Raw genomic sequence first — 17,189 nt, 5'->3', positions numbered from 1 at the left:
ACATACAACGTACAAAAAAAAAGATTAATAAAGCACTGCTGACAAGTTGGGAGGAATATTAATAAAGTTTAATTGTATGAACAAAGTGATTAAAGTCGGATGGAGTTGTGCAAGGGAATATCAGGGAAACGACAACATTTATGGTGAAAAAACAGGGAGCACAAGCCTAAAAACAACAAAACCAAAAAAAAAAACATCTAAGCATGTCAACAGAGAAACAAAGTCAATCTTTTTATAAAAACTATAGTTTTCAACAAGTTTACTGTCTGCCTGCACAAATACACTTTTCATGTGTTCATCACCTCCATAGGTATCCTCAATGTGTTTTGCGTAAAAGCTACAAAAGACTGATTCATCTCTTGTGGCTCTTGTGCTTCAATTTTCATCTCAGTCTCAGTCTGAAATTCTGATATTAACTGATAGACTACTAGTTCCTGAGCCAAATTTTCAGGATCCCTGTGTCCAAAAAATACCCATGAATTTCCTTTTTTAGAGACATTTTAGGCTTGTTAAAAGTGTTATTTATAAATGTAAGCCGCATGCGACCTTGGCGTGGGGGAAAAGTTAACCATTCACGGGTTTGCTCCCGCCTGATGCGTGAAAGCGGAGCGTAATGGAAGGCATAAAATAATAAAGTCAACAATAAAGTCAAACATGCAGAGTGGATACTTGGCTCCGCTCGTCCTCTCTCTCTCTCTCTTCCAATTCTGTCATATTTTTCACCTTTTTATCGGCTGGACATTTATTAGCCGCCGAGTAGAAGGCTGGAAATAAAAGATGCCGCCTTGCTTAAATGGCGTTACAGCGCGAAGACAATGGCATTGCGGCGTAATGGCGTTTAATCTGATGCCAGCCTTTGATCATAATCTGGCTCACGTCACGCTTCGCTCTCAATCTCGCATCATAATCCTCAAATTCCTATTTAGACGCAGATATCAACCACACGCGCCCAGCCGTTCATCAGTTTCATTTATAATTAAAGTGGAACCTCGAAGTTCATAAAATGTTGGGTTTTTGTTGTTGCTTTGAGTCTTGACCATGTTTAATCCAAAATGATCATGGAAATGCATTACTTTACTGCTAGCATTGTTCTTAGCATTAGCATTCCTAGTCCAACCCCAACGGTCAGAATGTCTTCTACTGTGCAAACCATATGGAGGATTTTGCTAAATGTAGCCTACCTATCTCATGGAGCCTTCTCACAGTTTATGGTAACTTTCTTTGGTTTTTAGCATTGTTTTTAGCGTCAGCATCCGAGTCCACTAATGGCCTCTTTGTCATGTGTACAAATTATTTTATTAGATATCTTGACTGTTTGCCACAGTTAGGCAGATTTCTTTCTTAGCCTAGTGTCTAGCATTAGCATTATTAAAATGTCTTCTGCTGTGCAAATTGTCGACGTTAACTCTTTGACTGCCATGGACGTTAAAAGACGTCAAGTAAAAACCTACGGAGGGCCGCCAATGACGTTAAAAGACGTCATCCAATTTTTTTTTTTTGGAAAACGGGTGGAGGAAAGCCTTGGCCAGCTGTAGTGAAAGTTTCAAGCAGATCTAGTTAGCCTAATGACTATTTTTGGCCCCTAGATGGCAGCAATGACTCTCTTTTGACAAGATCGGGTAGGCGGCAGTAGAAGACGTGAGGCGGAGCTAGAGGGGACAATGGCTGGGGAAGGGAAGAGAACATGGCGACCGGTTGCAAGCAGCACACGCTCGAGCATTTTTTTTCAAAGACGAAAAGCATCGACCAACGCTAAAGAGCACATTGATGACGACGATGATCATCATCGATGATGATGATGGTGACTCCGAGGTTGGAAGCATTGACGCGGCAGTAGAAGACGTGAGGCGGAGCTAGATGGCTGAAGAAGCGAACAATGGCGACCGGTTGCAAGCAGCTCACACTTGGGAATTTTTTTCAAAGACGAAAGGCATCGACCAACGCTAAAGAGCACATTGGTGACGACGATGATCATCTTCGATGATGATGATGGTGACTCCGAGGTTGACGCTGAAGTTGCAAGCGTTGACGCGGCGGCTATGACAACGTCATAAAGGTTCACCGGCTAGCGATGCTAACACCGGAAAACGCGGAGCACAACCGAGCACGCTCAGGCGGACGCTCAGGCGGACGTTCAATCGGACGACGAAGAGTGCCCCGAGTCCAATGCATATTCATCGGAGTAGTGGGTACAGTCTGCTACTTGCTATTCCCCGGAAAAAAAGGCCGTCAAGAAAGTGTAACGCCTGCACGCGAAAGGAGCCATCGCAAGTGAAACTAATCTGTTGTGCAAATCCTGCTGCGTCTCCTTGCACGCATGGGAGCGTTACAAAAAGAAAAACTGTATTTGAAACATCCACATAATTGTAAATAGTACCACAGTTGCACACATTTGTAAATAGTTTGCGAAATTGATTTGTCAAATTGTTACACTGTTGAATGGAAATAAACGTATTTTGCAACCCAAAAACACTTTTTCATTGTTGGTGATAGCGTTTTACAGAAGTAAAGCACTATTTAGGTGTTTGTGCCATCATTCATGGACAAAAAGAAGTGTACAATTGACTAGAGTGCATGAAATAACATCGTTTCACAAAAAGCTCTTTTTCTCCGCTTTTTGTTTCAAAACAGAGCATTTCGGTGAAACTAACCATTTTCTATTTTTGATTACTGAAGAACGGAGTAAGGTAGAAAGATGAGAGTTCAATCTTTCATTTGGTAGTATGTGTGTTTCCATAGTCCAAACACAACATTTTCTGTGGACCTTGAAAGATCAGTCAAAATGCTTAAATCGGCTGGCACTGGCGATATCCCGTTTCTGAAAACGTCTGGCAGTCAAAGAGTTAAAAGCGTCACTTTGTTGTTGGCTTTGGTTTATCGTTAGCATTTTGAGTAAACAAATAACTGTAATATCTTCTACTGTAAAAAACGTTATGAATGACTTTGCATTGAGTCTTGGCCACCTTACAAGACAAATGATTAACTCATTCACTGCCATTGATGGCTATAGACGTCAAAAAATCATTGTAACTATTTCTATCAGTTTAACATTTTTTCCCACTTTTGTTAACAAGAGTATGAAAACCCAATTTTTTTTATTGTACATTTAGAACCGATATAAAATTTGTGATTAATCATGAGTTGACTAGTGAATTCCTGCGATTAATTACAATTACAAATTTTAATCGCCTGATACCCAAATTTTTGATAATGTTTTTTTTTATTTTATTCATTCACTGCCATTGACGGCTATAAACATAAAAAAAATATTTAAACTATTTCTATTAGTTTTATTAAATATTTTTGTTCACTTTTGTTAACAAGAAGTATGAAAACCTATAATTTTTGTATTGTACATTTAGAACAGAGGTAAAATTTGTGATTAATCGTGTGTTAACTAGTGAAATCATGCGATTAATTAAAATAAAAAAAAGTAATCGCCTGTTACCCCTAATTTTTAATCTTTCAAAAAAGAAAATAATTTATGGCAGTGATTGAGTTAATTAACTCAATTCAACTTTATATATAAAAGGCTTTAAAACCGCCATTAACCACATCAATTGATGTTAGCGATAACATTCCAACTGCACCAACACCAATGGCTGAAACGTCTTATATTAATATATAATTAATATATAAATTATATAGAAATTCCATTATGAAGGACATTTCTTTGAGTTTTGGCAAATGTTTAAATAAAAGTTGAAGGAAATGTCACTTTTGTTGTTAGCATTGCTTGAAAATTAGCATTACCGTCAATTGTCGGTCTGAAATTGTGTTGCATTTTTTTCTCTTTTAATTTGCGTTTCTAACCATACCATCATGTAGAAAATAAAGCTGTAATTATTTAATTACTGCCTTTATGTTCATGATGCCTAATTTGGTGCTCCCTGTATACCGTATACGTTTGTGTGTGCGTATGCGTGTGTGCAGGCGCTGTAATCACACTTGACTGCATGCAGCTTCTGCAGGTGTCAGTACGACAGCAGTCGGTGGGAGGGACTCTGACGCCCCCAACTTCTCATTCGATGCGTCTCTCTCTTGCTCTCTCTCTCTCTCTCTCTCCTCCCTCTCATCCCTCCATCCAGTCAGTCCTGCTCCAGCATCACGCTGAGGAGGAGAGCAGCATCGGAGAGTCCAGGGAAGGGAGCCACCATGCGCGTTTGCCTGGAGATTTCTTCCACTTGATTACCGTGTTTTTTTTTTATTTTTAATTTGCATCGCCCCGTCGCTTTCCCTGTGTGTGTGCGCGTGCGTGTGTGGATTTGTGTGTGTGTGTGTGCGTGTGTATACATATATATAAATATATATATGTATATATATGTGAGGAGGCAAGGACATACATCAACACAGAGCATCCTCTGTTCTCTTCAGGAAGGACACCAGGACCTCCTTCTTTCTTCTTCTTCTGTTTTCCATCTTTCCTTGGAGACATGGATGTATGTCTGGACCCGCCGCGGATTTGCCGGGGCTGGCGGCTTTTCTCCGTCCTCCTGCTCCTCAGCCTACTCTTTCGGGACCACCTGAGCTCCATGCTGGACTGCCCGCCGACGTGCAGCTGCTCGCCCACCGAGATCTATTGCAATAAGTCGGACAGCGGCCGCTTCTTCCCGCTGTTGGCGGTGCAGGATGGAGCCGGAGCCAACAGCAGCGGCGCCGTGGACATAGCTGACTTGTTCAAAAACATCACATCCATGTGAGTAGATCTCGGTGTGTGTCACTTGCACCACCTCACTTTTTCTTTTTTGGGGGGTTTGTTGCATGAGTACGTACGTGGTGGTTGGGGGATGAGTGGTGGTGGGGAGGGTGGGGGGTTGGGGGGCACCCTGAAAGTTGCACCCCCACAGGCCTCTTCATCAGCATCCTCCTCCTCCTCTTTTTCACAAGGAGGAGGAGGAGGATGTTGCGTCCGCGTCCAACTGCTCCGACAGATTGCGCCAAATGGAACAGAAATAAATGGCGCAGTGAGGTCAACCAGTTACATATCACTACCCCCACCACCCTCCTTAGGGAACCCCCCCCCCCCTACCCCCACGATGTATGAACTTGAGACAGATGTGTATGTTTTACCAAGCTGCAAGAATAACACTTGTAGTGTGATGTCGTGTGTGGAAGCTGTGCGCAAATGTGCCGAATGCAGCTTTTTTTTTGGAAAATATTGAAAAATATTGAAGCCACCCCTTACCCGCCGCTCAAAACCGAAGATTTCCTTCTTGACAAGTCTAGAATAGAGCATTTTGTGTGGCTCAATAATTGTTACAAAGATGATAGAAGAACATTTGCAGTTGTGTGATGTGCTGGAAGCGGTGCAAAAATGTGCTGGATGCAGATTTTTGTGTGTGTTGAAGGTACAAGCCATACCTCACAAGTCTTCAAATACATCCAGAAATGTATTTTGTTATAATGCTGCATGCAGCCTTTTTTTTGCGATGAATACTAAAGCGATACTCGACAAGTCTTCAAGTGTAGTCTCCACACCAGTTCAGAAAAATGCATTTTGTGTTGTTAAACACTTGTGGTGTGTGAAAGCTGGATGTCGGATGCGTTCAAGATCAAAGCCTCACGAGTTGGCGTAAATCAGAGCTTCCTTTTTGAAAAGTCCACCAAAAAATGCATTTTGTATAGTTTAAAACGTGGTGATGTATGTGCACTTTTTTGTCGATCAAATCATCTCTTATGAGCTTTCAAATACTACACGTAGTAAAAAAAAATCAGACGACTCCTTCTTGGAAAGTGGAGTTGAATGCATTTTGTGTGGGGTGGCACTTGATTTGGTGCTGGATGCATCTTTTTTTCTTTGAAACCCCAAACAGGCTTTCATGTTCATAATCCACGGAGGCCCAAATGAAAGCTTCCTTTCTTCAAGAGTCCGCAAGCTTTAGTGTGTAGCTTCTGTCGCCCCCTAGGCTGGAAATTTCAACCACAGAGCAGTGGCTTTAATATATCATAGGCAAAGCCTCCCTCCCCACCATGTGATTACAGAACGTCTTTATTCTGTCAGTGAGAAAGAAAGATGGATTCCTTAGGAGACGGAATTATTGTATGATTATTTTCTGCTACAGAAACGCAACATAATATGTTTAGTTAGCATTTTTACAATAGGAGACAACGGGGCGCTCTCAGAGCCCATTGCTCGGTCATTTTCGTCTCAAAATACTGAAACATACGGTGTTTTAGGAACTGAAAGCCGTAGTCAGCATTGTGAAATCTCTAGTTGTGTTGTGTCGGTTTGCTGTGTTCCCTCTCATGTCTTTTGTGTTGCTCAAGGTTTGTGTTATATGTGGAAGCCGTGTTCACGTGCTCGATGCAGCTTTAATAATAATAATAATAATAATGCATTGGATTTATATAGTGCTTTTCTAGACACTCAAAGACGCTTTACAATGGAATGGATACATTATTCATGCACTCACACATTCACTCTGTGGTGGCGGTAAGCTACTTAAGCGTGGCTGCCAGTGTGCGCCTACGGCCCCTCCAACCACCACCAAACAGTCGCACCTTCCATGCACCAGTGTGATTAGCACTGAAGGCAATGTGTGTGTAGTGCCTTGCCCAAGGGCACAACGACACATGACTTGGGGAGAGCGGGGATCCGACAGCCGACCTTCTTGTTACTGAACGATCGTCTCTACACCCTGAGCCACCCTAAGTTAAATACGATTGAAGCTATGTGTAAATGTACTGGATACAGCTTATTTTTTGGTTAACCAAGACATCCCTTCATTTTTTGTGGATCCAACATGGAAATAATTGTGGTATTGTCAACCTACTGGTTGCAAGGTCGTGTTTAAGATCATCGCTAGCCTTGTTCAAATCGAAGCTTCTAGGCAAATGCATTTCATGAGGTGTGCTGGATGCAGCATTTTTGTGTCTAAGGTCCTTCTTCACAAAGGTCCAAGTACATCCTCTATAGTATTGTGGAGAAAAAAAAGCATTTTTTGTGGCTCAAGCATTTTGATTTTGTGTGTAGAAGACTTGCGCCACCTGCCGGAAAATAGTTTTCATGTACATCCTCAACATCAAAACATCAAAAATGCATATTTGTGCATCTGTGCAGGATGTATCTTTTTTTGCTTAAGGCTATGCTTCACAAACTATGCACATCCTCTATGGCTTCACAGGTTGTCATAAGTGGAATCTTTGTGCAATTGTGCCGGATGAATCTTTTTGTGTTAAGCCATTCCTCGCGAGCCTTGAAGTACGTCCTCCATGGCAGTCAAAATCAGAGCTTTTCATGTGTATCTTAACCCTTGTTGTGTTGAATGCAGCTTTTTGTGATGTCTTACTGGAAGCAGGTGCGTTCTCCACTGCAGTACATTATTTTAAGCCAAGCTCCTTAAAAATTCAATAGAAGTGCATTTTGAGTGTCTTCACGCTTGCGGTGTTGCACCGTGCATGGAAGCAGTGCGCACACATGTCCTACAGGCCTCCTCATTTGCATATGAAGTCGTTCAGGAAGAAATTCCCACGCATATAGCCATCCCCAGCCCCACCTCATCTTCACCTCACATCACTTTTGGGCTCCCGTTTAACCTTTTTTATTCAACAACTCATTTGCTGTGCGCCACTAGAGGGTACCCTGCACCCGCATCCTCTTCCTCCCACCCTCTCCATCTTTCCTAAATGCATTAAAAGGCAAAGACAAGAATGGCGAGGACATGAAAGCGGCGGCACCCTCGGTGATTACCGTGACCCCCCGAGCGGCGCGTCATGATTTATTCATGGTGTAACCTGTTGGCATCATTTATCTCCCCTCTTGTCCAACCCGGTTCGGATTGGTTGCCGGCTTGATTGGTTTTTCCTTAAAAACAACATCAACAAGTTTAAAGGGAAAAAGTCGTGGTCTCATTAGCATTTTTTTCCTGCCTTTTTTTAGTATAGAGCTACTAATCCGATTGACCCGCCAGACGATTGGCGCCTTTCGTGGCTCTGCTCCAGCAGCCGTCTTGTTGTTTTTCTGCTATCCTGCAGCAAAAGGCTGACAAACAAATGCACTGGCGTCCTTTTGAATATGGCTGATCATTTCTGATGGCTTACTTTAAGCATAAAGTGCTGCCTATGAATGTGAAATGCACAATAAATGAGGATTTGGATTTGAAGAAGGTGCAATGCGATGACTGCAGTGGTCAATCAAGGTTGTGTGACCAGCATACCACACCATTCATTTAGGTGCAACGAGCCGGCTGCCACAGAAGGCTAGATTAGAAAGAGGACAATAGCCTCGTTTGTCGTATAAGTTGTGCCGGGGTTCATTTTGCATTATAGCACTGCTTCTCAATTATTTTCTGTTGTCCCTTTATTATAATTTTTTATACTCCCTGCGCACACTCTGCCAATGAGAGCGCCACTCCCACCTACTGTGGTGGATGTGCAATTACACTTTTCTAGTACAGGGTGGGTGGTGGGGGGAGGTAATAAAACATGCTCCCTGGAGACTTTGGCCAGAGGAGCTAACGAGCAAGGATTATAGACTGCGGCGGTTACAAATAAAGAAGTAATTTTGAGCATTAATTTGTAAGTGTTACAGTTCACTACTTGGCACTTGTTAATTCACGGACTACAACTGCGACACGGGGTGGCGCTGTGAGAAAAAAATCCAATTGAGAAACGAACAAATAGAATGAGGTTCCCCAGGCTAAAGAAATTAGCACCAGTGTAGCAATGTTGTAAACTTGCGAGCAGCTGTTTTGTTTGTTAAATGACCTGACTGATTTTGAGATGCTCATATTTCCTGGCAGCAATCATTCGGATGAACTTGCTAAGATGCTCGAAACCTCAGGCTTTGTATGATATTTCTGCTTGCTTGTACCATTTTCCCCAGTGGAAATAGAATTAATCTGTTGCAGTGTATTTGTAAATGTTTTAACATAAACAGCAAAGCTGTCAGTCTTGACTTCAACAAAGGTGGCCTGAAGGTGAAAGTGAGTTATGTGGTTGCTAATGCGCACATTTTTTTAGTTCTTTATTACTGCGAAAGTAAACAGAAGTTTACCGCTATTTCTAATAAAATGCAATAATAAGGTATGCTGAGTCTCGCAGCTTTGAAGAAGAGACAAGGCTTCTTGACAAAGCTTCGTATTTGCTCCTTGGTCTGGAATAAGTGTTGAAAAAAAAAAGCAGAAGAAAAAGCTAAATGCATACTTTGAGGTGTTTTGCAAGTTTATGAGCAATTTGACTAATTATTTTGGTCTCAGTTGTCCAAAATGTACGACATCGCTGAAAAATAAGCATCGTTATTAGCATATCTACCATCTAAAATTCATAATTAATCCAAAATATATTCAGCCAAGGACATTTCTTCACATGCGCATCTCTTATTTAAACCGAGCAACCGGCCAGAGAAAACAAACAAACGGCGTGGCTTCCATCAATATGCGCCCGCCGTACGACTTGTCCTCGGCCCTCTCTGCGAAGATGGCAGCGTTGTCGCCAAAAGGCCGGCTAAAAGAAAAGAGTCCAGATAATAGTTTGTTCTTGGCTTGGCAGCGGGAGGCAAGGGCTCTTTTTTTTTTTTTTTGGAAGTGAAGAAGATTGGGTCCTGGCTGTCACACTTGAAGATAAAGAAAGACAATTTTCAGTCAGAAGCTGATGTGTCAGACGGGTTGCGGTTATTAAGTGTTGCTTGTTTGCACCTTCTAATTAACGCCTCTACCTCCGACGTTGGAGCAGGTGATAATCCCGAAGCAGATTATTTTCAGTGTTCCATAGGTGTTGGAACAATGTGGCTCATATCTTCACCACAGGTAAAAATATATATCAGATTGGGCTCGAGAAATCAGAATCAGATTCATCTTTATTGGCCAAAAACATTGAAGGAATTTTTTTCTACTACTTTGTAGCATAAACAAGACGATTACTGACACGAGTACTGCTGTAACAAGCAACTATGACTAGGGGTCTCAGATGATTCATTTTTTTTATCCTAATTAATCGCATAACTTCAATAGTCGCAAATTTTATATCTGTTCTAAATGTACATTAAAATATTGTTGTCCATGTTTTCATAGTCTTGTTGACATAAATGTAGCTGCATGTTTTAGTCATTAATATAGTAGTTTAATAACAATTCATCAAATTTAGTTTAAATTAAAAGCTGTACTGTATTGTAAAAAACTAATGTGGTTGATTTGTGTTGAGGTCATTTTTCTGCCACAAGATGGCATAATTGCATTTGTAAGACGTTGGTGACAGCTCAGTACATTTTTCTTTTCATATTAAGAGCTAATTTTAAACATGTGAAATTCTGCATTTTTTTTTTAAATAGTAGTCTCCAGAAATATATGCATTATTATTACATTTATTACTGCTAAATTTTGACCCAAGTAAGGGGCAGCCATTAATCACGCATTAGAAGAATTAATGGCGTTAATGCGATTTTTGTGATACAACTTTGAATGTGCAAAGTCCTTGGGCACTTGAAAGTGTGTAGTGCTGTGGAATATTGATCAACAATCAATATTTAATCTATACAACATTTTATACAAATATGTGGAGAGCTGAAGCTACAATAATCAACAGAATAATATTGTCACACAGACATGTGCAAAATTGGCAAACATTTGCAAAGTGCCACTATGGAATTTTTGGGAATCGATGGTAAGAGGGAAGAAGCTATTGGAATATCTGATGGTTTTAATGTAATGCATAATTGGATAGCGCCTACCTGAAGAAAGGAGCTGGAAGAGGTGGTGACCCGGGTGTGGCGGGTCCAAGAGGATTTTGCCTGCGATTGTAATGCCATTTTCAGGCAGATGGTCATTTTCTGGTGTAGCTGAGTATAACCACCCCACCCACCTCCTTCTGAGGCTATTGATTTGATTAGTTTGAAATACAATTTTCTTTAATAGAAAATGATAAATGGAGTGCACTTATATAGTGCTTTTATCTACATAAAATGGTGCTCTAAACGCTTTACAAAGGTTTACATTCACCCATGACAGATAGAAAACGCTGATTTCAAAGCTTTTAGGTCTTTGCACATTTAAATACGTTTTCCTTGATTCTTTAATGAGCAGTTAATTAGCTGTTGTGCTAGCTTGGCTAGCCTAGGTTGGCACCATACGAAAGTTCAGTAGCTGTGTCATGAGTCGAAATAAAAAAAGTCTGAGGCAGCCATGCCGTTAAACAGACAGGAAGTCATCTGTTTAGTGTTTTCAGTTGCTAGTTGGCCGTTTTCAGGCATCGTGAGATTGTGTAACCGTACAATCGTTGACTCCTTCTTAGGTTTTAGACTGATCACTGTTGAATTTGTGTTAGATATAGCAGACAGATGAGTGTGAGGGCCCATTCGTCACAATAACATTTTGATGTCCTGGTTTAGTCTCCCTGACAATGACAGTGTTTGATGAAGAGCAATTTATGGATCCATCATCCTCATCATCACCGCCATTTTGTTGTCACGCCGTTCCGCTGATGCACTAAACTTGTTTAAAGAGCCCACATCAATTTGCTTTATACCCAGTTGGAAACACAGCCATAAAAAGAAAAGAAAAAAATACAGTAATATCACGCAGCATTCCATAATAACACCGCTGGGATTTATCTGTAGTCACACACATCATTAACATTACATCATCACGTGTGCTACTTGCAAACGAGCGAAGCCAAATAGTCCTGCAGAGGTTTGTTTTATATTCTTTTGAAGATAACAATGGGATCACAAGCGACTATTTGCACACATTGGTGAGGTTTAAGCGGTGTTAAATGCTTCTCTACCTCGTCAATGAACACAAAACCGCACTGTACATGGACACTGTCTTTGTTAGTTGTTTTCTACCCCTCTGCTATCTGTCTTTGAAATTTGTTTCTCTATGCCTACTTTTCTTTAAGGCAGTTTGTATACTTTCCTTTTTTCTGCGTCCCAAGACTCCAATCAATAAATGTTTCTTAACTGCCGATGAAAGAAAACATGTCAAAGATCTATTTTATATAAAACCATTATGAGAAATAGCACATTGTTGCTCAACCATAAGACCATGTTCCTACCAAAATGGTGGCTTTAAAGAGAACGGCAATTCACAAAACAATGGAAGATGCTGACCAAGGTCACATGTTGATCAAGGTTATGTCACTAACAATTCTTCTTTTGATCCCAAAAGTATGCTGGCCAATTGAATATATGAATATAGACCCCCCCCCCCCCAAAAAAAAAGGAAAAAATAAATCTTTAACTCACTGCCATTGACGTTAAAAGACATCAAGTAAAAACCTACGGAGGGCCGCCAATGACGTTAAAAGACGTCATCCAATTTTTTTTATTTTTATTTTTAAACGGGTGGAGGAAAGCCTTGCCCAGCTGTGGTGAAAGTTTCAAGCAGATCTAGTTAGCCTAATGACTATTTTTTGGCCCCTAGATGGCAGCAATGACTCTGTTTTGACAAGATTGGGTAGGCGTCAGTAGAAGACGTGAGGCGGAGCTAGAGGGGACAATGGCTGGGGAAGGGAAGAGAACATGGTTGCAAGCAGCTCACGCTCGAGCATTTTTTTTCAAAGACGAAAAGCATCGACCAACGCTAAAGAGCACATTGATGACGACGATGATCATCATCGATGATGATGATGGTGACTCCGAGGTTGACGCCGAAGTTGGAAGCGCTGACGCGGCGGCTATGACGACGTCATAAAGGTTCTCGGGCACCGGAAACACCGGAAAACGCGGAGCACAACCGAGCACGCTCAGGCGGACGTTCAATCGGACGACGAAGAGTGCCCCGAGTCCAATGCATATTCATCGGAGTAGTGGGTACAGTCTGCTACTTGCTATTCGCCGGAAAAAAAGGCCGTCAAGAAAGTGTAACGTCTGCACCGAAAGGAGCCATCGCAAGTGAAACTAATCTGTTGTGCAAATCCTGCTGCGTCTCCTTGCACGCATGGGAGCGTTACAAAAAGAAAAACTGTATTTGAAACATCCACTTAATTGTAAATAGTACCACAGTTGCACACATTTGTAAATAGTTTGCGAAATTGTTTTGTCAAATTGTTACACTGTTGAATGGAAATAAACGTATTTTGCAACCAAAAAACACTTTTTCATTGTTGGTGATAGCGTTTTACAGAAGTAAAGCACTATTTAGGTGTTTGTGGGATCATTCATGGACAAAAAGAAGTGTACAATTCACTAGAGTGCATGAAATAACATCGTTTCACAAAAAGCTCTTTTTCTCCGCTTTTTGTTTCAAAACAGAGCATTTCGGTGAAAGTAACCATTTTCTATTGTTGATTACTGAAGAACGGAATAAGGTAGAAACAAACTTTTTTTTCTGATGAAAGATGAGAGTTCAATCTTTCATTTGGTAGTATGTGTGTTTCCATAGTCCAAGCACAACATTTTCTGTGGACCTTGAAAGATCAGTCAAAATGCTTAAATCGGCTGGCACTGGCGAAAACCCGTTTCTGAAAACGTCTGGCAGTCAAAGAGTTAAAAGGGAAGTCAATCCCAATGTTTTTTTTTGTTTGTTTTTTTAACAATAATATGTTCTATGCAGCCCCACTGGTCTAAATACGACATTCTGTTTAATATTGCTTTAGTAGAATATGAGTTAAGTAGCAAAATCCAGCCATTTTTATCCATCTCAGGGGGCGGCCATTTTGCCACTTGCTGTCGACTGAGGATGACATAATTGTTGCTCAGGTCTCAGGTAACAACAAATCACAGAACAGCTTGAGAAAACAGGTGAGTTGCGATTGGTCGTTGCCTGAGCCCTGAGCAACTGTGATGTCATTTTCAGTCGACAGCAAGTGGTATTGCCGCCCCCTGAGATGGATAACAATGGCTGGATTTTGCTTCATAACTCTTATTCCACAAATGTAATATTAATCAGAATGTCATGTTTTCGACTAGTGAAGTCACATAACATATTATTGTCAAGAAATGTTTAAGGTTGACTTCCACTTTAACAGATTGTAAACGTCCAATGTGAATATCTGAAATAAAAACGGGTCGAATTTGTGAATAAATAGTAGAAAAACGATGTAAAAAATCAAATGTGTCGCCTTTTCCTACGAGAGGACTGAACAACAACTTGCACAATTTGCCGACTCCTGTCAACCGAGGTGATGACGTGCTTGGATGTAGTTTATCTCTTGTCCACCTAACCATAGGTAAACAATAAAAAAGAAAAAAAATACACTTTCATTAGCAAATGCCAAAAGCAGCAATCTGCTTACTTTTAATTATTCAAACTTGGATCGGGACCAGATACAATCACCTACATTTAAATTCAGCACTATTGGGCCGCTTTCCAAATGTCTTGATAAAGACAAAAGTTTCTGCCAGAATAAGTCTAAAGAATGATAGATTTGTTGAGGATCACAATACGCTTAATTAGCTCGTCAGAAAGCGTGCAACTGGAGATTTAAGTGCCATTTAATATCATAATGCATTTCGAGGGCTTGAGTCGATTAAGGATTCCCGGAATCATCTACAGGCTTCCTCCTCCCAGTCTGGCTGTAGCTCAGATGATGCTTGTGCTGAGATATGATCATTATCACGGTCAATATAACGTTTGTCACATTTACGTAGCACAAGTGTTTGTTATACCTTGTATCATCGGCGTTTGTGTTGAACATTTGAACAACACCTGAAACTGAAAAATGATTAGCTGAGATTTGGTATGGACAAAATAGATGCTTGGTTTTGTCGAAATATAAGCCGAAATAAACATCTGAAAAGAGTTTGAAAAGAAAAACCTGAAAAAATAAACGCTGGAAAACAATCTAAAACCCTGGAGTTTTATGTAGAAAAATCTGAAAAAAAAAGAAAAAAGTGTGGGGTTATCAGTTAACAGTTGTTTTTCAATATTGAAATGCAGAAAAAAAATCTGCAGAAAAAAAATCACACAATCAGTAAAGAAGACCACTTGGCAATTATTTATTTATTTATTTTCGGTGGGGGGGCAAAAAGTCTTAAAAAACAACAACTGTTTCAAACATCTGAATATAGTCAGAATTTTTTTTTTTTTAGCATTAACTTGATGGAAAAAAAGAGATACAAGAGGATACCTGGTCATCCTGCCATATTCTAATTAGTAGACTATAAAAATGTTGCCTTTCAAAGGAAACCAGCGTAATGGAAAAGTACATGCCGACTGATGTGCACCGATTTCTTCGGATCACAAAAAGTGGATGTGGCTACACCCCCTTTTCAATAAAAATGTCTTCTACTTTGGGGCCTTATGAGGTCTTGTGAGGAAGTTGCAGTGATTGTGATGAGAAGTAGCAGGACACCAGATGAAACAAAGCCTCAACCTCGCCGTCTGGACTACTAAAATAGCTTGGAAAACGTGTGCGGGAGTCTTTAATGCAGGATTTTTGATGGCTGCCATCTTGGATTAATATCACATTGGGCTTCATCAAATAATCATGGACCGAAGATGAAGCCGCGCACTAATGGAATTGGTTTCATGCACCCCTCAAAACTGGGTTTCGGGTCCCGGCTATTGGGAATCTGACCGAGCTCTTGCATGGGTGGGGAAAACTTTTCTGTCCGGTTCGGCTATGAGGTCAGGTAGAACAGAGGATCCATATCTCTTTTATGCTGGAACTGTTTTTCTGTGTGACGGCAGAGTAGTTTTATTTTTTTTAAACTGCTACCGTAGCCATTTGCATGATGTTTAGTGAAATTTGCAGTTGGACAGAGCGAGGTTTGAGAACTTTAAAGCTCCTGAAAACTGGCCAAGAGGAGGAGAGGGCAGGAAGCCTCGAACCGTTGAAAGTCATGCACGATAATGTTCAAGATACATGCTCAGTAGACCGGATTAAGGAAGGGCGCGGCTGGCTTATCGCGTGCCATATTTTGCTCACCCTTACCCTATATGTGCCGCCTCCCGGTCCCGCCCCCGCGCCCTCCTGCTGTTCTGCCTCCATATTGCTCGGCTCACCTCGGGCGCTGCGAGAACTTCATCAAGTTTGCATGAACCTGTCTTGCTGGAAAAGTGGGTCACGGCTCGCCATCTGAGAATTAGGAGGGGTGAGCGCCTTCATTGAGATGCTGGGCGTGCATCGGCCACCGCCAGAATCCCGGCCCGTGTGAGCAACCCAGCTTCTCGCAACCCCCCCAACAACACCCCCTCCTTCGCCGGTGCATCTGCGTGCTGCCCCAGCGCCTAAAGGAGGCATACTAATGAGGCAACCTTCTCCTTGCCGCCCCCACCCCCGCGACCCCGCCTGCTCCCATCGTCAAAAGACACCATTCAGAAGACTGAAGGCTGTTGCTGTTTGAGGCGGGATCAGAAAAGGCCTCGCCGTGGCCTTTCAGGAGCTTACTGTTGACGTTTACTTGAGCTTCTGTGTTTGCAGCAGCGGCTTACGAGGCATTGTTGCCGCCGCGTGAACTTTGAGGCATGAGTTCTTGGGCAGGGGAGGAAAAGAAAATCACAGCTTCTGTTACAAAACAAGACAGCAGAAATAAAGTAAAAAAATATTTGATTAAGAAAAAAAAGGCTAATCTGATGATGTGAAACGTCTTAAAAATCCCTTCAATGTAATTTGTTTCTAAAAACAATGGGGTTAGTAAAATTAAAAATATATACATATATATCCAAAATGAAAATAACATCTGGATTTTTAAAATTTGATTATTTAAGTGTGTTAGTTTTATTTATTTTTTTTAAATGCAAAGAAAATGCTCTGAGAAGAAAATGTGAAGAAAAGAAAGGGCTTCAAGCGTTAAATGTTAAAACTGAAATATCTGGAATAAAATTGTACAATCTAGGGGGAAAATGAGGCAACAAAGAAAGGGGAGTATAAACAAACAAACAAACAAATAAAGAAGCCCAGGACTAAGATCCTGGAAGGGGGAGCACAGTGTGGATTGGGAGGGGAAAAAAAAAAACTCAGCAAACGGACACAAATGAATACACAACTCACAGCAACTCCAATGCCAGCACATATGGAAGTGGAAGTGGGCAAGTATTGGGCAGGGAACGTTACAGCCCACATGCGCTGAGCAGCTGTAAATCGTACTGCCACCTCTCAGGCAGTTTCGCTGTAACAGACGAAGGAATGAGAAACACAGTGGAATGCTTTGATAAAAGTTTGTGTATTGATTGAATTGTATGAAATGTCTATGTGCGCATAAATGTAAATATTAGTCTATCCGTTGCCATCTACGTTCTTTAGCGTGCAACGTTTCTTACTGGATTTTGACAAATGGAAATCACTTGAAAACACCCCTAAACACCTGCTGC

General features: G+C 41.1%; 1 protein-coding gene across 1 annotated transcript in view; it reads left to right on the top strand.

Annotated features, from left to right (window-relative positions):
* ntrk3b (neurotrophic tyrosine kinase, receptor, type 3b) overlaps positions 1-17,189 on the top strand; it is a 269,219-nt gene that overhangs the window by 62,956 nt on the left and 189,074 nt on the right. Inside the window, exon 2 of the mRNA XM_077563793.1 lies at positions 4,375-4,696. Within this exon, the coding sequence (XP_077419919.1) occupies positions 4,375-4,696 (322 nt within the window). The remainder of the gene's footprint in view (positions 1-4,374; positions 4,697-17,189) is intronic.

This window comes from Vanacampus margaritifer, chromosome 4 (genome assembly GCF_051991255.1).
Source record: "Vanacampus margaritifer isolate UIUO_Vmar chromosome 4, RoL_Vmar_1.0, whole genome shotgun sequence".
In the NCBI taxonomy this organism is placed as follows: Eukaryota; Metazoa; Chordata; class Actinopteri; order Syngnathiformes; family Syngnathidae; genus Vanacampus; species Vanacampus margaritifer.
This window is presented reverse-complemented; position numbering and strand designations above follow the sequence as displayed.